The sequence below is a fragment of the Gymnodraco acuticeps genome, unplaced genomic scaffold (assembly GCF_902827175.1).
Source record: "Gymnodraco acuticeps unplaced genomic scaffold, fGymAcu1.1, whole genome shotgun sequence".
Classification (NCBI taxonomy): Eukaryota; Metazoa; Chordata; class Actinopteri; order Perciformes; family Bathydraconidae; genus Gymnodraco; species Gymnodraco acuticeps.
The window spans coordinates 740,217-760,897 of NW_022990021.1; the positions used below are offsets into that span (position 1 = coordinate 740,217).

Below are 20,681 nucleotides of genomic sequence, written 5' to 3' on the forward strand. Positions count from 1 at the left end.
ACACATTTCGATCGCTTCTTCTGTCGTTTACATACATCTTTTGGTATATTTGGCTGGATAGGAACACTTTGATGTACATTCAGTTCCAGTGTGTGAGGTTGTGCTTACGATGGCAATATCCGGACGCGAACAGCGAGGACTACAAAAAGAAAAACGAGTTGATCGGGGATGTCTGTTCAAAACATTGCGAGCTCCAATAAATCATTTAAACCAGCTATTGTTGCCAGACTTATTTCTGAATATCGTTCTTAATGTGATACCAAGTCCATCTGATACCTGTGTACACCTTCAGACAGCCTCCAAGTGAAGCACATGTTATTTACTCACAGTTTGAAAGCAGCGTGGAGAAGTCCTTCAGCTGTGTTAAACTGTGATCGCTCGAATAAATCCTTAAAACCAGCTATTGTTGCCCGATTTATCACTGAATATCGTTCCTAATGTGATACCAAGTCCATCTGAGACATGTGTACACCTTCAGACAGCCTCCCAGTGAAGCGTACGTTGTTTACTCAGAGTTTGAAAGCAGCGTGGAGAAGTCTTCAGCTGTGTTAAACTGTTCCTCTCAGGTAAACTGTGATTCGCCCATGGGAAAATGGGATCCGCCCAGATTAAACTGTGTTACGACTTCTGTGGCTATCTACCAGCGATCATGTTTAATATGAAAGACACACACATATACATCCCTTATAAAAACGGCATTCTGCAGCACTCATCCAGATAACATGTGACTGTTAACTCGTTTTGCAAAGATAGCAGCAGAAATGTCATTGCTGCATGTGCAGGGATATTAGACTTTAAAATGCTGATGGGTCATTAATGTTGGTCTCGGCAAACAATATTAGGAATCCTCTATTCAAACCACATAATATTCAGTGTCCATCGACATGAAAATAACAAAAAAGTTCATGCTGGACTCAAACCCGAGTCCCAACCATAGACTGTACAGGGTCCCAACAACAAAGGTCACTCCAGCCCTGCGCGTTATGAGTGCACCACAGATCAACACGACGTATCGAACCACCACACTATAATATTTTAAATTAACCTTGTTAAAAAGTTCCAGAAAAATGCAACCCGACCATCATTTATAATGTGAGCGAATGTACACTTTAAGCCATATAATATACATATTATAATATAGTATACTGACTGAGGTCTGTATCAAGCCTCATTAAGACCCACCGAGATCAGATATCCTAGTTTATCAGCCTGCGAGCCCACATTATGTTGTGATAAGTGTTAGTTTTACATATAAGTGTGTTAGGGTTAATCTAAAATATTATAGTGTGGTGGTTCGATATGTCGTGTTGATCCGTGGCGCACTCATAACGCGCAGGGCTGGAGTGACTTTTGCTGTTGGAACTCGGGTTTGAGTCCAGCATGAACTTTTTTGTTATTTTCATGTCGATGGACACTGAATATTATGTGGTTTGAATAGAGGATTCCTAATATTGTTTGCCGAGACCAACATTAATGACCCATCAGCATTTTAAAGTCTAATATCCCTGCACATGCAGCAATGACATTTCTGCTGCTATCTTTGCAAAACGAGTTAACAGTCACATGTTATCTGGATGAGTGCTGCAGAATGCCGTTTTTATAAGGGATGTAGATGTGTGTGTCTTTCATATTAAACATGATCGCTGGTAGATAGCCACAGAAGTCGTAACACAGTTTAATCTGGGCGGATCCCATTTTCCCATGGGCGAATCACAGTTTACCTGAGAGGAACAGTTTAACACAGCTGAAGACTTCTCCACGCTGCTTTCAAACTCTGAGTAAACAACGTACGCTTCACTGGGAGGCTGTCTGAAGGTGTACACATGTCTCAGATGGACTTGGTATCACATTAGGAACGATATTCAGTGATAAATCGGGCAACAATAGCTGGTTTTAAGGATTTATTCGAGCGATCACAGTTTAACACAGCTGAAGGACTTCTCCACGCTGCTTTCAAACTGTGAGTAAATAACATGTGCTTCACTTGGAGGCTGTCTGAAGGTGTACACAGGTATCAGATGGACTTGGTATCACATTAAGAACGATATTCAGAAATAAGTCTGGCAACAATAGCTGGTTTAAATGATTTATTGGAGCTCGCAATGTTTTGAACAGACATCCCCGATCAACTCGTTTTTCTTTTTGTAGTCCTCGCTGTTCGCGTCCGGATATTGCCATCGTAAGCACAACCTCACACACTGGAACTGAATGTACATCAAAGTGTTCCTATCCAGCCAAATATACCAAAAGATGTATGTAAACGACAGAAGAAGCGATCGAAATGTGTATTTCAGTCGAGGCCACGCCTCCACATCTGTCAACCAGTTGATCGGGGAACCAGTCAATCCGGAACACCGGCCACTCCTCCTCTGGCCACCCGCACACCGCCGCTGTGCCCTCAAAGATGTCCAGGTATGCCTCCGGATCATCCTCTGCCGTCAACTTCTGGAGGGCAATTGAAGGTGGTCGGGCCGGGTTGGTCGCGGGATCGGCCTCCTGAGCGGTCGGACGCTGCAGCAGCTCCCGTAGGAGAGCCCGGTCCTCGCGCTGGCTCGAGGCGATCCCGAGCAGAGCCTCGCTCTGCTGTCGCTGTAATGCTGTGGTGGTCTCCTGCATGTCAGCGAGACGTTGGAGGGCCTGCCCCAGCGGGGTTTCTCCTTCCGCCATGATGTCCCTGTTCAGGTGCCACTGTGAGCCTCTCCGCTCACACAGGGTTCAATTATGGACGGAAGAGCAGGTTCGTGTAACATATATGGCGTTTATTAGCTCCAAACAAAAGTATCCACTACTCCAACGTTGCCCGCGTGGCAACCTTCACAGGTCCTTTTGCCCCCTTCCAGGATCCCGCCTACTGCAAAACAGACCAGAACCAGGTTATGACATGCTTTTATTCCGGCACTGATTACCTGATTCCGATCAGCTGTCTGGCCTCCGGCCGAGCCACTCCCTTCACTCCAGCAGCCGGCGCCCTAACCCCACCCCGCTGCCACAAACATGTTCCATTTATCCCATCCTTCATTTTATTCCTGAGAGATCTCTAATTAGCTGCAGCATTTTCCAAGTTGCTGTCTGCAAGGAGGCGAGTAAAGCCTTGAAACAGATTAATGGACGTAGAGGAACATTAAACCTTTACAGTCTTCCAGGCAGGCGCAACCTGCATGTGGGCTGAAAACACACCAAATGTACAGTATATAGAATGCATGGGTGGTGACTCAAGCACTCACTGATTTTAGTTTCCCAGGTATTGAAAAAACACATCAGAAGCTAATCTTTTGCCTTCAACCCTCCTGTGGATACTGTCTGGCAGTGAATGAGGCGTGAACATGAAGTACCTCCATCGTCAGAACTTCATTATCCACTCTGTGCTTCTCATTACAGCCTCTTCCCCCGGGACTGCAGAAATCATTAACTGCAGAGCTATTGTATAGGATTACAATTTGCATAGTTTCAGGTGTTCCTGTTATTCAACCCTGAGTGTATCAGCAAAAAAAGCAGTGAAAAGCAAGAGACAGAGCATTTCAAATCATAATCCACAATGTATATTTACAATGCATTGAATGGAAGAGAGCTCTGGCATGCAGAAAGCATTATGCAAATACATTGAACAGAATAAAGTAAGGAAACGTACATTTTTAATTCAAGACATACAAGTTGAATGTGAATCCTAGAGAGGTAATATTCGTCATCACAATTCCACCTCCCTGCTACAAAGAATCACACGGATGATGTTGACTCTGACTGCCTGTCAAAGCTTGTTGCTTTCCACAACAAACCGGAAACAAACAACTCTCTGACAATGACAGCTGGAACAAATACTTGAGACATCCATGGAGGGCCTTAGGGAAAACTAATCATCACATTTCTGAACTTGTCATTTTTTGAAAGCTGAGTGATGACACCCCCCTGTGTGCTTTATGCATTTTCCTGTTCTCTTACTGCCTACTCTCAACAACATGCAAATGACAAGCCATAGAATTATATACATGATCAGCACTGTTCTCTTGTATTTCCATTTCTTTGTCATATTAAGTTAGTAGATTGGAAAGATGTCAGATATCTTTTTAGATCCTTTGAGATAATGGCATGGCCTGACTAAAATTCATGATGAATGCAATTTAATCTGAGATTTGTTTGACTTCTTACAAAAAGAGAAAGGGTCAGTTCAGAGATCAGATTCGAAAAGCAAAAAACAAGAGTGTCGACTTCAAAGTAACGCCTGAAACATATTTCAGAATACTGTTTAGCTGTAAAACTAAAAAGATGTTGCTGTTTTTAACTCTACTATCATAGTGAATTATTTAGCATAGCAGGCAGCTGTTCAGTGAAAAATGCCAAGGAAACAACAAGGTACACTGGTATGAGAGCTTGGTGTAGAAAAAATGTGACAACAAATATTGCAATTTTAAAAACAATGTTTGCAGTTTTCCATCATCCATATGATTGTTTCCACCAAAGCCTTTTCATTCTCCTCTTCACATGGCCATTCGTCTCAAGGGTCAGCTTGATCAAATTGGTTTGGAATAGAAATCTCGAGTGAAACCTGTCAACAGTTGATCTGATTTACCTGAGGACATATCCAGGTTTTTCTCCTTCCTGAAATGATGTTATATTGCAGAGCCTGTGGTCCTTTCTGTCTCCCCTCTCACCTAGACAGCGACCGGCTTGAAGAAAAGAGAGGCATTTAATAAGCCAGAAAATTGAAGAGGAGTCAGTGGAAACCTCTGTGGCTCTGAGATAAAACTCTTCAGTGTGTAACTCTACTTCACAGTACAGAGCAAAACAAATACACTTCAGGGCCTCAACTTTTAAAAACTCCCAAAGCAGGTGTAATTACTTCTATTAAATCATGCTTTGGACTTTGAGTAAACTACCTCAAGGGACACGAGGTTGCTGATTTACTAAATGTGTTTTGGAAGGCTGCATTTTTTATTTCGCACAAGGCTGCAACCATGTTGGATTTAAGATTATACACACACAGTAGAGCTAGGATTGCGGACAGGTTATAGGTGCTTACACACGTGTGATAAGAGGAAAACATTCACACGCCTGCCTATATGTTCCAGCAGTAGATCACAGTAAGTCGTCTCATCAGGGAACAGGGTCCATTTAAGATGCAATTCCACTTCAGTTACAAGATGTTTGATTTATTGCACGGCTTAGAGAAACAGACTTCTGTATATTGGATTTGTTTTATAGCTGTGTCATACATACAAAGTGGACAGGGATGGATATTCCTCCTCCCCTGCAATCACCATCTACCATATTTCCACTGTCCTATCTTCAACCTCAGCTGCAGTGGATAATCTAACTCCACCTTATGTGCTGTGCAATGGAAAAGGGGAAGTAAGAGAATGTATTGAATTTGATTAGTTTTCCTCTTCCTATGAGTGTTGGAAGATGGTATACAGTGCATGTGACCACACAGCTGTGAGCTATTTACATTGTATATATAATTTATTCAATATCATTTGTCAGAGTTTGATGAATTGAGGATTTTTACGATTGATAAAAACATGGAAATTCCACATGACAAGTTATTTTCTGATATTTTGAGCTCAATATATTTAATGTGTATTGGTTTCTGACAATACAAGAGATAAAATCCAATGGCCAGCATGTTAAAATACTCTAAGATGAATTCCTGCATGATAAAAACTAGGATACTGCAAACAAATACACATAGAGTAGGATATATTTTTTTACTTTTGTATCTAGGGTTTGGGCTCCTCAAGAGGGTCATTGGATTATAGAAAATAAGACATTTGTGGAATTTTCTGCAATCTTTGCTTAAAAAAAGAAATAGTGTTAACAATATTAACTATTCAACCAGTTAAAATGAGTGTAAAGTGCATCTTTTCCCTCTAAAATGTAGAAATATCAAACAGCATAAAATGGAAATACTCAAATAAAGTACATAAGTACAGAACAATATAAGTTTGTTTGACACTGTTAATGAGGTTAATTTGCACTAACGCCAGTGATATGTCTGATTTGTTTAAATCATAAACTCTGAATATAACGGTTTAAATGAAACACTGCTTCCTCCTGGTGGATGCAGGCAGTACTGCGCCTCATGTGTGCGTCAGGAAAGGTGAAGTTGCTGATGTGTAAATTGTGGTTTTCCAGATGTTTAATTGAATACTTCAGTACCTTGGCGCACAGAACGTATTCCCATCTGTACATGACCATCGGGTTAAAAGGAATGCATCTCAAAACAGACAACTGCGCAGTCTGGAGAAAATACCTTGCAATATTTATTTATTTTTTATTTATGGATGATCTCTTATGGGATTTTAATGGGGCTTATCCACTCAAATCATCGCAGTGTCAGATCATCAGTACCCAAACACATGGAATCTTAATATAATCTGTGGATTTAAATGTCTGGCAGCCTCAATCCTGCAGAAACCATTGCTGTAAACAGGAGGCGCACACTGTGTTCTGCCGTGAATGCACGGGGCGCAGAAAATTATTTTCACACTTGCAGGAAACGCATGCGCGCAGAAGAGAAACCAACCAGTTTGTATCAAGTCGAGGCTGACGGATGTGATCGAGGCAAAAAAATCTCCTGCATTCTGGCATTCATGGTGACACAGTGAGTAGACATTCAGATTCAACTTTTGGAATGATTACACCCTCGCATTTGTGCATTTTTTAATACAATAGACTGGATAAATGATGCAGTTGGGCTGGAGCATCTTTAAGTGAATATTCCAAGCATCTTTTCCCATTGGTGCGTGTTGTGGTGTGTATTTAAATAATAATAACGATGTTTAAGCATAATGTAGATCTGTTGCTCTCTGCCTGGCCAGAAAACCATCTGACTGTAAAATTATCAGCTTTTCTCATCAAATAATGTAATTATGTTTCTATAAATGGCTGCACACTGCTTGCTTTAGGGGGATTGCTTCGAATCGAACATCATGCATGAGTGTGTATGAGTGTGTGTGTGTGTGTGTGCATCCTCCCGAAGATGCGACTGATGGATGCGATTGCTGCGGTCCAAGAGTAACGCCTTGTCGCTATCATTACTGCTCATCCCTCACAGACTGGGAGCGAGGAGGACAGAGAAAGGCGGCTGTTGCTCGTGACAATTTGTTTTTTTGTTGCATTCAGCATGAACTATCAAACCGGTAGGACATCTCGAGCTTTCAACTGCGATATATGCACCTTAAACGCACCATACGCCTAATTTCTTGATCGGGAAATGTCGATTTATTGAGGATGCATTACACAGAAGTTGACCCCACTCGTCATGATCATGAAGTGTTCGTGCGTACACATGTTACCACTTTCCTTTACAGGATTATCTGGCGTTTCATTGCTTATTTAATCAGGTTTAAGACAGATCCAGGCCTCCTGTCATATCTTAATCTCTTGTGATGTCTTGGATGTTTGTGTGCGTAATGCGCCAGCTTGATGCGGTAAAAAAAGACCTCACTGTGGTCTCCATGTCTTCTTATCTTCGCAGTCCATGGGTTCGGAGCGGGTGGAGATGCGTAAGAGACAGATGCAGGTTCATCAGGAAGCAGCTGCCAGTGTCCTCCAAGCGCGCCACAGAATGGGAAACACCCCCACCAACGCCTCTAACGCCTGCTGCTTCTGCTGGTGCTGCTGCTGTAGCTGCTCCTGGTAAAGACCCTGCCTCACACTGCTGTACATGGGAGATATGTGGGGGGAAAGGCCCATTTACTGTATTTTGGGTAGCCTTTAATAATACATCTACCCCACACAAATATTAGCTGAGAGATAATTGGAGACAGTATATGTTGAAAAAGGCTATCTTTATAAAAAATGAGATGACCCTTTTTTTAAATGATGCAGTTGCTGTCTAATATTCTTGAACAATTCTAAGTCCTGTTTCAAACGGGGGAATACAATTTAAAACAATCTAAAGAATAGCCCAAAATATAATTATATTCATCAATATGGACTACAGGGAATTAGGCAACAATTTGATAATTGATTAATTAAACATTGGCTATAATTGCTGCTTTTTATATTTTAAACTGTATTAATGTTAATACATATCTTTGAGTTTTGGACTTGGTGGTTGTACAAAACAAGTCTTTTTTTGTAACGATAAACAGCCATTTCTAGACATAATGATCAATCAATGAATTGTAAGAAAAGTAATTTATTGTAGCATAGTTTTAAAAATATGATACACGGCTTAGGCTAACTGGTATAATAATTGGACATTCATCGATATGTAGGTTTTGAAGTCTTAATCATTGAAGACTAAGGTAATTTTTCATCATATCAGTATCCCTTATGGCCTTTGCCAAATGATGGATCACACATCATACACAATAATATCAGCTGTACTAGGGTTTGATCCATTACAATCCTATAAAAGAATATATATTTTAACTCGAAAGATAGCTGTTTTGAATTTTTTTTTGTTCTTAGACATACATTTCCTGTCATGTCTGCCATACTTAAATGTGTTCTAATGTGTGGGCTTTAGAAGTTTTATTTATTTTGAAAATATGTTTAACTTTATATTCATGCAATCCAAAGGGTGCGTTGTTTAGAAGTATACTGCAGGAGACAAAACCTATCCAAGTAAAGTTTCCTTCATATCAAATCTTGTCACTTCAACATGTTTGCAAAACAGACTCGTAACTTGTATGTTGTTTTTTAAGTCCAGTGGAAAACCACACATGAGACCTGTGACACACTAAATGTAACTGGACACAGCATCAGCAAACTGCATCATTTTACTAAGATGTCCCTCCTGGCCTCATTAAACAGTACCAGCTCAGTAGTGGAGACGACTTCCTCTGCCTCCATCCTCCCACCCATTCAATAACACCATCCCACACCACCATTCCAGAAAAACAGGAACACAGTGGTCCTGTGACCCACGCTGGATCTCATTGGACGGAGGCCTCAGGGGGTTATAACATGTTTTGAATTGTCCAACGTACACTTGTGCTTCCTCTGAGGACAGCCAACCTGTTGTGTGCCGTGTTAAATCACTCCACTGGGGATGAGTAATGTATATCAATTCCATCTGATTGTTGCACAGCTACAAACAGGTTCCCAGAGGGGGGGGTGGGGGGTTCACAGCAGACTCTCATCTGAGCCAATTAGTGTACAGCCAGATGCTACATCAGGTGATGGGAACATTTTAATTACGCATAGGTAATCCCTACAGGACGATGTGGACAGTTTATCATTTAACTATTTACGCAAAGGCTCGCAGCAGAGCTTCCTGAATCTACTGTAGGTGTTCTTTTATTTCAAATGTCGCACAAACAAAAAATGCAGTCCCTCAAGTATGGTATACTAGGCCTGCAGTAAATATACAAAATGGAGATAGACTATTGTATTGCTAGCCAAGTTATTCTTCCTGGCAACTGCAGCGATAACTCCCATCCGACAAATAGTCCAGCCTAATACAGTGCGATAAAAAAAACAATCTTATTTTTACTTTACAGTTTTTGTATGGAGTTAACAAATACAATATTTTGTGATACCTGTCTGACGTTTAAAGTTGATAATTGGCATTTTTTTGGTATATTTGGACAAAGCCAGGTTAGCTGTAAACCCTTTTCCCAGTATTTAAAGTGGACCTATCATGCTATATTTGAATAATATATTGTAGGGCCATACCTATATAAAACATGTCTGTGAAGTTTTTTTTCCAAAATACCAAACAGATCATGCATTTTAGCCATGCCTCATTTCGCTCTATTTGCTCTTTTTTTAGCCCTGTTTTTGCAAGGGCTGATTCTGTGGCAAATGAGCTGCAGCTGACCACGCCCCCCTGCAAAGGAGGGGGGCGAGGCACGAGCGTCATGTTACCATGCTGTTACCATGCTGTTACCATGCCACAGCAACCTCTCATTCCCCTGATAGGTGGAGAGTTGCCCATATAGGCGGAGCTCCCCGTTTCTGACGTCAGAACAATTTCAAATCTGTATCAGTCTGTATCAGATCCGTTGCAGCCCCGTTTTTAGAGATTTGGGTATGGAGGAAAAGAGAGAGGGTTGTGTTTTCTGACACTTGGTGAGTTCCCTGACACACCGGGGACACATATTCATGTATAAAAGACGTACTAAAGTGCATTTTGCATGATAGGTCCCCTTTAAGCTAAGCTAAGCTAACTATCCGCTAACTGTGCCTTTATATTTGACGTACAGATATGAGAGTTGTATCAATCTTTTTATCTATCTCTTGGCGAGAAAATTATTATAGGTATTTAAAATAGCACACTTTTCCTATAGGAAGAGGAATGCAATGCTACATTTTACAATCATATTTCAGATGTGTGTCAAATGTTGCTGTAGGACAATCTGATAGTGAGATCATTTAAAAAAACATGTGTCCAGTCACATAGCTTGTACAATGAACTGCTAGAAATAGCCTACTGAGCTTTGACAGGTATGATTTCACAGAACTATATTATTTTTAGTAAGGTAGGCTGACATTAAAGGACTCAAGAGTTATTTCAATGTTGGCTGCAGTTTCAAAACTGGATGACAAGCTATTTATGGCCTTATTTTCTGTTTTGTTTTTCCAGTTTGACTGTTAGGAGTGAGGACGAGACAATACAGAGGTCCACTTTTGAGCGCAGGACAGAGGGAACCAACAATTGTGAAGAAAGGTAATGGTTAAACACTGTGAACCTTTTGTGTGAGAGACAATTAAATAACAGTGAACCAACAGATCTATTATTTTATGTTTTAGCCCGAAGCCCACTCTGGAAGACGCTCGCTCCTGGCCCATGTCGTTTGAAAAGGTGATGAAGAGTGCAGCGGGCCGCGGCTGCTTCAGGCAGTTCCTGAGGACGGAGTTCAGCGAGGAGAACATGATGTTCTGGTTCGCCTGCGAGGAGCTCAAAAAGGAGACCAACAAGACTGTGGTGGAGGAGAAAGTCCGTCAGATATACGAGGACTTCATCTCAATCCTGTCCCCTAAAGAGGTGAGTTGGTGTGGCTACAGCGATTATAGTGCTGAAATGTTTAGAAAGAGTTATTGTTTAACTTTAGTGGAACAACAGAAAGATAAATCATCAACTAATGAAAACATCTTAAATGTTCTGTTAAGATTTTGGGGGTGTTGGTCGAGGAATAAAAAGCTAATTTAAAGACATTATCTAAACTAACTGTTATTTTCTTGATTAATAACCTTGTGTTAACTTGTTTTGTCCATACAAAGTCAGACATTTAGAAAATAAATCCTCTTACTTCTCAGAACACAAGACAGTTTATTAAATCACTTATTTGTCTCATCTAAGGTTATAGTTGGACATTTTGGGAAATAGCGCTTATCTGAAAAGCTTTGTTTTTGTTGCTCTGCACATACATACATTTATTTTGCAGTATAAAGTTTATTCAGGGGATTTATCGAGCAGTGCACATATTTTATATAAAAAACACAGCTTTTTCAGTTCAAAACTAGTTTGGTATGAGTGTTCTCGGAGTCAGAAAAACCCTATTTCTGTTTCCCCTCCTTAATGTGACAACAAGCACTAAGTTGGGTATATTTCATTTGCTGTTCTGGAGGAGACAGGCTTTTCTGCCTTGTTGCTCATAAATGCTAGTGACTGATGCAATAGAAAATAGTTTCATTTGTAAGGAGCTAGGCAGAAACAGTGCGTATACAGCCTGAATTTTCTGTTAATCAACTATAAGATAAATCTGTTCAATCAATCATGTTAGCTCTAAATCGTGTAATGACATGAATCAGTGCTTCAATCTTTTACCTGCTCATCTTCTCCAGGTCAGTTTGGACTCGCGTGTTCGAGAAGTGATAAACCGCAACATGCTGGAGCCCACCTCGCACACGTTCGACGACGCGCAGCAGCAGATATACACGCTGATGCAGAGAGACTCATACCCTCGCTACATGAACTCAACTGCGTACACAGATCTGCTGAAGAGCCTGGAGGAGCCTCCCCCCGAGCCATAGACCCACCATTGACACACACTTAGCTTTTGAAAATGGCGCATGCGTCCCACCCGAAGGAGTTCTGTGTTCCTGTTGGAGTACCGCTATTTAGAGAAAGACAGACAGGAAAATGACCACTTCTTAAAACCGGTCGTCACCCAGCTGTTAAGTGCGGTTTATTTACCCATGATTAGCTTACCAAAATACTCGGAGCAAACAAGAACAAATGCTTCAGCATCAGTTAGGCTACTTGTTAGAAAACATATCTATATTTTTATATATTCCCTAGCTTGACATTGCACTTTTCTACCTTGTTTAATGAGGGAAAGCATGCATCTGTGAGCACTGCATTTGTATTTAGGTATATTGTGAGCCTTAATGCATATCCAGTTCTTATAGAAACTACTAGGTTTTATTTAACAGTAACTTATGAAGAAGGAAAGTGCCTTGGAATAAGATCTTCTACACTAGCACCTTTGGTCTAACGTGGATGGTGCGACAATGACTTCATATGTTGGTGCTTTCAGCTCTTCTCAAAGAAAAAAAGTTTATACAACTCGATGAGCTGAGAACCGGAAATAGATCTTGTCTGTGTGTTTCAATACTGTGATATTAGTCATATTATGTTTAATTTAAACAAACTGAAATACATGACCATGACCACTGATATATTTGTGTATTTTAAAAGATATTTGTGCAAAATAGATATTTTAATTCTCACAAATTAAATAAAGCACAATCGTATGTTGTTTTTTGCAGTTGTGTGTTTTCAACATATGGCACTATAAATTATTATGTGGATTGCATATAAGGCTGCCTTAAAAAAAAAAAAGTTTTCCCTGAAAATGCTTTGTTTAGATTTTTGTAACAAATTATGGGTGCAAAAACATGAACTGTCGATTATTGTTTTTACATAATTGTTTAGCCTTTAAGACAAATCCAAAAACACCAACATAGCATATTTAAAATATATTTATATTTTTAAAAAGCAAATCTGGAGGCGTTTTTATCTAGTACATTTGTTATATTTCTTTATCAACTAATAACGTGCTTCAGCACTACTACACTAAAGCTTCATTCATAAAAAAAAGAGCATTTAACAATAAGCCATTTATTGTGAGATATTAGGAATTAAACCATAAAGTATAGCCCTAGTTATTCCAGTACATGTGTTTCCTGCAGGAAATGGCTTGTCTTAATGGCATAGCTTTACAATCAAGCAACTAAAGTCACTCTAACACTGAGGGTTGTGTGTGGCACCAGGTCAGGATACAGCATTGTTTTTCGTTATCAGTCTCTCCCGGGTTAACATGGAGCCCCAGTCCGGTCCGGCTCTATGAGTAGCAGCGTGGTTTATTTTCAAGTAGAAAGTGGTTCAGGGAGTCCGAGGAGTCAAACCCGAAGGACTCTGACGGTGCTGTGCAGCTCCAAGATCATTCATCGCCGATGGCTGGAAGCTGCTTCTCTATGAATCGTTTCACATCCACCATTTCCTGCACACATACAGAATCAAATTAAATATATTCAGTATAGAACCGGAGCCTCTGAGTGAAATGTGGCTTTCCCCACACTGACCTCTGGACAGGCGCTGTGAGGTAGACCCCGATACGACTTGAAGGTGATGTTGGCTGGATTGACGAGGCTCTTCATCTTCTCTGCTGTCTGGCTGCCAAACATAAAGGGAACCACGGGGTCGGCGTCCCCGTGGCACTGAAGGACGTGCATGTCCTTGTTAGGACAACTGGCAGATGCCTGTGAACAGAAGAGATGAATAATATTGTTATCATCTTATTATGAAAGATGTTGGAATATTCCTAATACAATTAAACAGAAATTCACTATAAAATTAACTACTGGGGTATTTCACCTTTGTTTTTGAGCAATTAAAAGAAGTGGGGAACTTCAATCATTTTACATTTCTCTAATGCTGTATTTGCATCCAACGCAAAGCAAATTTGACTGTGGGATTACTAAACTAAAGGATGTCATGAATAACTTCAACATGATCCCATTTTGTAAAAAGTCTGAAAAAAATGCTGTCATCAAGACAACAAGCAAACAAAATGATTGTTTCCGGAATGCTGTTCACATTGATCAGGGATATACTGACATTATAGCTGCACCAAAAGCCGCCTTGTCTAAATTAGGCATAGATACAGCAGCAACATTATTATTTATTGTTTTGCGCTTTGTGTGAACCGACCAAAAGCTTTGTGTTTACTGAATCACTGAAAACCTCTAAATTAATCTTTGTCTACCTGAGGGAAGGACTTGCGCAGAGGGAGCCAGCAGCTGAGAGCGACCACTCCGGCTAGCTTCTGCTGAGTCGTCAAAGCCGTGTAGAGTGACAACGCTCCACCCTGGAAAGAAGAAAACAACACAGAAAATAATCTTAGTTGTGTCGCTTGTGAATTGGAATCATAGCAGGAGAGGATGGAGAACATTAATGTTCCTTTAGATTGAGTTCTAGTGCTGTGCTGTTAATCCCTCTGTGATCCATACATCTATTAAGTTTTATATGAGCCTATATTTACTGAGGTGAAAAGGGGTAAAAAAAAAAATATATATATCACCACAAGGGCCTAAATAGTTTTGTATTAAAAGTTAATAAAATATTAATAATCTGACTACTGACCCCCCTACATATTTATATATAGTATCACCCCTTTAAACATGTACATTTTAGAGAAAGTAGCACATTCTTGACATTGGGGTTACAAATATTCTATTTATTAAACTGTGCAAGTTAAAATATGCATATATTTTTCAAGACTCTGCAGCTTAAGTACGTGCAATAAATGACAAAACATAAATGCAATTATGTGAGAATATCTTCTGAATGTGTTTTATTGAATACATTATATGCATAACCAGTGAGTCATTAAGTGTTATGTAACACATCATCTGCGTACATGCCACACTTACCTGTGAAAATCCACCCAGGAGAATTCTGTGTGAAGGAATTCCATTCTTCACTTCTTGGTCTATCAAGGCTTTAACTGTGGATACATTAACAAAAACACTTGCTTCATACCGGCATCCGTTAACAAGCTCTTATGCAACTCAAACAAAATAGCAGCACATTCCTCACGACTTACTATACAATGAAATTGAAAGACTTACTGTTCTCTGATGCTCTTTTTATACCAGCCTCATCTTCATTTGCATCTGGGTTCAATCCATAGATATCAAACCTACACATGAGAGAAATCATGTGAGGCTCATTGTGTATGTGAAGATGGCACACACATGTTCAAATACTCTGACACTTACCAAGATGGCATGGACATTCTCATGTTCAAAGAAACTGGCATGGTGGGACTGTAAACAATGGAGAAAAGTAACATCACAGTTTGGCTTAACATCATTTAACATGTCAATAATTTTCTGGCAAACGATAGTAAACAAGGTGATTTTTACACCATTTATAATAGTGGATAAGACATTCAGGATTGTGCAATGTTATATATGCTGTATAAACGTACGCATGTGGACAGATGTATTTCACATGTGGTATCCTGATGCCAGCAAAACCTTCTGCCCAGCCATGTCTGTCAAATGGGACAAAATTAAACTAGTTTGACTAAAAGTATTTATGAGAGACCAGCATTGACCAGTATTGTTGCACAACAAGAGTACAAAAAAAGGATGTCTTCACATACCCTGTATCACCAAGTCCATGCAGGAATATCACCTGTAAAGAAACAGAGAAGGTAACCGTTCGAATAAGTTCAGGCATGTCAGAACGTGATGGCATTTTTAAATGTAACCAGTTGAGTAGTTATTGGAACCCACAGTTGCTTTAGGTTGAACTTCAAATAGCTTAGCGTTAGCAAATGTTCCCTGGTTAACTCACCGCCGCAGTAGCTTTCCGGGCAGCAGGCACAATGGCAGGTAAAGGAGCTGACATGCTATTGCCGCACATACAGCGCTGAGGCAGCTGATATGAAGAGACAAGTTAGCTACTGCGTAAGCTAATAACGATATCCCTTCCTGTCAATCTGTGTCGAGCTTTGTCCGATTCTGGCTGTCAAACAACAAACAGTTTAGGGGCTAATCTCGAACCCAGGATGAAAGTCAAGGTACCGCCGCCTCGTATTTCTATTGGCAGTGGTACATTTATTTCAAGAAGTTGAATTTTGTTGAAAATAATACACCGCCGAATTACACTACTCACCACCTGCACTGACATGCGTTGTAGACCCGCCCCCTCCACTTCGTGATTGGCTGTCAGCAGCAGTTCCTACAGATTTAGAGCACCGATTGGTTAGTAGAAATGTCAATCAATGCTACTTAAATAAAGGTTAATTCGCATAGAAATAACAACAAACCACAACTCGACAACTCAGAAATAAATACAGTTTGTTAAGATTACAAAAAAATACAAGCATCATATTTGAACAATATTAAATGATGATATAAACATTTAACAAGCAAACACGTCGTGACCTTTGACACAATTGTTAGGGCTTACATGTGATGTTTTATTTGTTCTGTTTACCCATTAAACTTTAAACAAGTATGTTTTCTCTACTCCTATGTTACCAATATGTAGTGACATTCACCAACCATAAAATACCGCTTAAAATGCTCTACGGCACAACTGTTTATGTAGCACATTTTGACTGTTGCCCTTTTATTTTGAAATTTGGATCTGCCACGTGAAGCCCTTCCGCTCAAGTCAGTCACATGACCTATATGTCCTTGGTTTGGCAACTAGTGACATGTGAGGAAAAGAAACATGTCTTTCCCTAAAAAACCTGGTAAAGCGTTAGATATTTTGAAAAATCTCCCGCGGATAACTTTAGCAAACTTGCGGCCTGAGCCAGGAGCTATAAAGGCGGTACGTTGTAATGTTCAATCAGTATTTAGGCAATATTTTGTAGCTGCTCTAGCTAACGTAGCTAGTTAGCCGCTTTTGGCAGTGGATATGAATGCTAATATGTCAGTTGTTTTGATAGGATGATACATTTACTAGCTAGCTAAAACCCTTGCATTTGTTTTTTAATTGTAGGATAAACGTCTGGGCAGAGGACAGCATGGTGGAAACAGAAGCGGCCGAGGACATAAAGGACAGCGACAGAGAGGCAACCGGCCTCGGCTGGGATTTGAAGGGGGTCACACTCCTTTTATCTCTCCATTCCAAAATATGGCTACAATGAAGGACACAGGTAAACGAGTTACAGTCAAGGTTTTCATAGATCATAGATTGTATGTCATTGAAATGCGTCTTCTGTAAAGAATTGTATCTGTTACACCACACATTTCTCCCACAAGGATTCATAACTAGATGTCTTTATATGGATAATCATAGTAGTGCATCTGGTGGAAATGCATATTAATACCCCCAAATCCTACACCTGTCCAGTATAAATGTGGTATAAATGTTGTTGCTGCTCAATGCTGCAATTATACAGAATGTGTTTCATGGGTTATTTGTTGTACTATTTGTTATTTGTGTCAAGATTCAGATTATCTCAAATAATTTCAACCAATAAATGTCATATTTGTGTGTCGTCCACAGTCTGCGTCCTCAGTACCAACCTCTGTCATTGAAACGACTGCAGTACCTGATTGATCTGGGCCGTGTGGACCCCTCCCAGCCCATAGACCTGACCCAGCTAGTGAACAGCAGAGGGATAACAATCCAGCCTCTGAAGAGGGACTATGGAGTCCAGCTTGTTGATGAGGTAATTTCTCATTGAGCATTGAGTTGTTTTCTCCAAGCATTAATAAAAAGACACAAAGGCAGCTGTTTTCTCTCCTCCAATGTTTAAATTGGAGGAGACACTTATCAGTTACACACTTGTCTCTTCAGGTCATAGTATCAATGGGAGAAGCATTATTAGAGAAATCCCAGGGCAACTACTAATTGCCACGTCACAGGACGTCCTGCACACATGGCGTTTTTAAACCTAAACTGTCAATGGTATTCCCAGCTGTTTCTTTTGTTTGGTTGCCAATGACAGTTTCAGCAAGTCTCCTGTTTACATATATCTATTTCAAGTGACAAACAGCTAATAACCTACCCACACTGATGCGGTACTATACGCAGTGTAAAATCCAATTATGTGAGGGGTATAGCTGTACCATGCATACAGTATTTTCTATACATCAAACACATTCTACACAACTACAAAGAAAGTACCTGATGCTGACAGCAAACCATAGATTTCAGGAGAGAAAAAACATTTAAACTTTTTTATAAAACATTGACTCCTATGCAAGTTTGGTAAACAACCACTGCGATGTAAGTCATAAAAGGGTTCAAAGTGTGGCTCTGGATCATCTTGTGCCAGTAGGTGGCACCATATAACAGTAGTGTCAATGTCACAGATCAAGATGTTGTTTTTTTCGCCCCATGTCTTTTGTTCCCTGTTCTGCTAGAAGTGCCACATGTTAAGTGCTTTTTCTGTTCCAGGGTGCTGACATTTTCGCTGCAAAAATCAACATTGAAGTTCAGAGAGCGTCTGAAGGAGCTATAGCTGCTATTGAGAGGAACGGAGGGGTCATAACGACTGGTTTTTATGATCCTATAAGTCTTGGTAACTAATAAAACAGTCTCTATCAATCCATAATATAACAGGAAGATCGTTTAGATAAAAAGCCTTAACATGTATTCTATTTTCCTGCAGGTATTCTAATCAAGCCTGTACCCTTCTTCTTGCGTGGGCAGCCCATTCCAAAGCGCATGTTACCAGGGCAGGATATGGTTCTCTTTTACACAGATGCTGAAAACAGAGGTTACTTGGCAGACCCGGAGAAAATCCAGCAGGCCCGGCTAGCCCTGGCACAGAAGTATGGATACATTTTGCCAGACATTTCAAAGGATGAACTGTATCACATGCTCGCCATGAGGAAGGATGTTCGACAGATCTTCTTTGGCCTTGCTCCAGGCTGGGTCGTTAACATGTCGGAGAAAAAGATTCTGAAACCAACTGATGAGAAACTTCTGAAGTATTACCGCTCATAAGGAGATATATGATTACAGTATCTCATGGCGAAAATCAGAAAATGACTGAGGTTTGGTTGTTGGAAATGTGTAAGAAATGTTTGTTTCTATTAAAAAATGTGGAAAAAGATTAAGAAGTCTTGTCTTTAAATTCAATCATGAATTATATTTTAATTTATTTTGTCATCTCATTAAAAGGAATTTTTTGACCACTAAGACATGACTACATGAATGAGTGTTTTCTGATGTCCGAAGGCCTTGTGTCAACGAGCAACGGGCTCGTGCGGCATGATGGAAGGAACGTGAACTGTAACAGGTGAGGGGGAAATAAGGAAAATAAGATAACTCAAAGAATGAAAACAGGAAACAGATGCCTGGTGATGTGTGTTACTTGTGAAATGGGTTGCCTCGGCCCTAGAAGGGGAGTTTGAAATTAGTCATAGGCAGCTGTATCCTGGTGTGGACGTTCAAAAGACCCCTCTCCATCCTCTTGGAATACAATCACAGGCAAACACATATACAACTTTTCCCCCGTTAAGACATGAAAATGCCATGGATACTTTGATTTCACTGTAATTAAATCAAGATGTGGTATTTATTACTTTCACCCACCGTCACACTTTCACTGTTTACAGTCGTTTAAAAATGAAAGCCAGTTTATTGTGATGCAGAATCTCATTAAGATTTTGAGATATTACAATTAACACTTAAGGGCCATTTGCACCCTGCCTGTACCAGAATATACTCGTAGGTTTGGGACTGGATACTTTTTCCCTTGTGTTTAAACTCCAATACGCTCATGTTTATTTTTTGAAGTCAAAATGGCACAGTCGCTATATATAACTTGGTATTTTACGCAGATATTGTCTTAAGGGACGCTGCCATAGAATTTCTGCTGGTATAAAAACACTTTATCAAAGGAAGCATATGTTTGTGTGTGTGTGTGCAAGACCACGAGCATTGTGTTTCTATACAAAGTCCACTCTGCCAGGCAGGCAGCTCTCAATTATGTAAGAATAAAAGTGACAACGAAATTGAAACCGAGTTATTTTTAATGAATTTAACTAAGTTATTGTGGTTCATTTTAAATGTGTATTTCATACAGTATTTGTACATTTTGTAATTTGTTACCATAAGGGAGAAAGGTTAAGCTTTAATGGCTTTACTTGTGGTTCCCTGAGTGTTTTCCTGAATCTCAAGTATCCAATTCACTACACAAGTAGTGGATACATACACACAGTTTCCCTGCCAGGAAAACCAGCCCAAATCCTTACAGCATAATACTTTAAATAAATCACGACACAGGAAAGAAACAGCACAATCATTGTTTATGGCAGAACTACAGCGCTTATCTTCAAAGCAGCAGATCCTTTTGAATTTCTATCAGGTCTCAGACGAGCAAAAGAGAGAAAAAGAGTGAGCACAAACATCGACACTGGATGTGTGGCTGCTGAGAGTTTTCACAAAACAATGAAGCAATCAAATCAAGTATTTCTCTATCAATTACAAGAAAACAAGTCATTCACTTTGGCTCAAAAGATTTGTTTGTCTGTTTTAATGGCAGGAATTTTATCTTTGGTTTGTGCCTTAATAATCTAATGTCTGAGTCTAACCAGTTCACACTTTTTAATTAAACATCCAGGCATTGCTGATGGAGCTGAGCGGATTGTTTTGGTTATCTGATGGCTTGAATGAGCCGTTTAAGACAGACAGATATCATGGTGTCTCACAGGTCTCAGTCTAGTTCCAGTTAATAATTAAGGCTAATTACAGGCGTCTTTTCTTCTGTCTGTAGATGTGAGACGTGTGGATCAGGTGTTGGATCAGG

At 40.0% G+C, this 20,681-nt stretch overlaps 3 protein-coding genes across 7 annotated transcripts; 2 read left to right on the forward strand and 1 right to left on the reverse strand.

The window, feature by feature from the left end:
* The first annotated feature begins 6,456 nt into the window (after positions 1-6,456).
* On the forward strand, positions 6,457-12,649 carry LOC117544789 (regulator of G-protein signaling 20). Of its 3 annotated transcripts, none has more exons than XM_034214203.1 (5): positions 6,457-6,595; positions 7,472-7,632; positions 10,532-10,615; positions 10,699-10,933; positions 11,734-12,649. In XM_034214203.1, exons 2-5 carry the CDS (start codon positions 7,475-7,477, stop codon positions 11,920-11,922), a joined length of 666 nt encoding a protein of 221 aa, XP_034070094.1. In that variant the 5' UTR covers positions 6,457-6,595; positions 7,472-7,474; the 3' UTR covers positions 11,923-12,649. The 3 variants fall into 3 exon arrangements, with proteins under 3 accessions (XP_034070094.1, XP_034070096.1, XP_034070095.1); XM_034214205.1 differs by lacking the exon at positions 6,457-6,595 and adding an exon at positions 6,607-6,745; XM_034214204.1 differs by lacking the exon at positions 6,457-6,595 and adding an exon at positions 6,753-7,133.
* Positions 12,650-12,858: 209 nt separating this feature from the next.
* lypla1 (lysophospholipase 1) lies at positions 12,859-16,141 on the reverse strand. Of its 3 annotated transcripts, XM_034214201.1 has the most exons (10): positions 16,079-16,141; positions 15,758-15,928; positions 15,564-15,595; positions 15,387-15,452; positions 15,175-15,222; positions 15,025-15,095; positions 14,827-14,900; positions 14,160-14,261; positions 13,477-13,653; positions 12,859-13,394 (listed from the first exon to the last, which is right to left on the reverse strand). In XM_034214201.1, exons 2-10 carry the CDS (start codon positions 15,824-15,826, stop codon positions 13,335-13,337), a joined length of 699 nt encoding a protein of 232 aa, XP_034070092.1. In that variant the 5' UTR covers positions 15,827-15,928; positions 16,079-16,141; the 3' UTR covers positions 12,859-13,334. The 3 variants fall into 3 exon arrangements, with proteins under 3 accessions (XP_034070092.1, XP_034070091.1, XP_034070093.1); XM_034214200.1 differs by having other exon boundaries at positions 15,758-16,093; XM_034214202.1 differs by lacking the exon at positions 16,079-16,141 and having other exon boundaries at positions 15,697-15,789.
* A 440-nt stretch (positions 16,142-16,581) lies between these two features.
* mrpl15 (mitochondrial ribosomal protein L15) lies at positions 16,582-19,009 on the forward strand. Its single transcript, XM_034214139.1, is given in 6 exon segments — positions 16,582-16,744; positions 16,916-17,027; positions 17,030-17,072; positions 17,426-17,591; positions 18,323-18,446; positions 18,537-19,009. Coding segments are annotated over 6 exon segments (885 nt in total). The 5' UTR covers positions 16,582-16,642; the 3' UTR covers positions 18,875-19,009.
* The last annotated feature ends 1,672 nt before the right edge of the window (positions 19,010-20,681 follow it).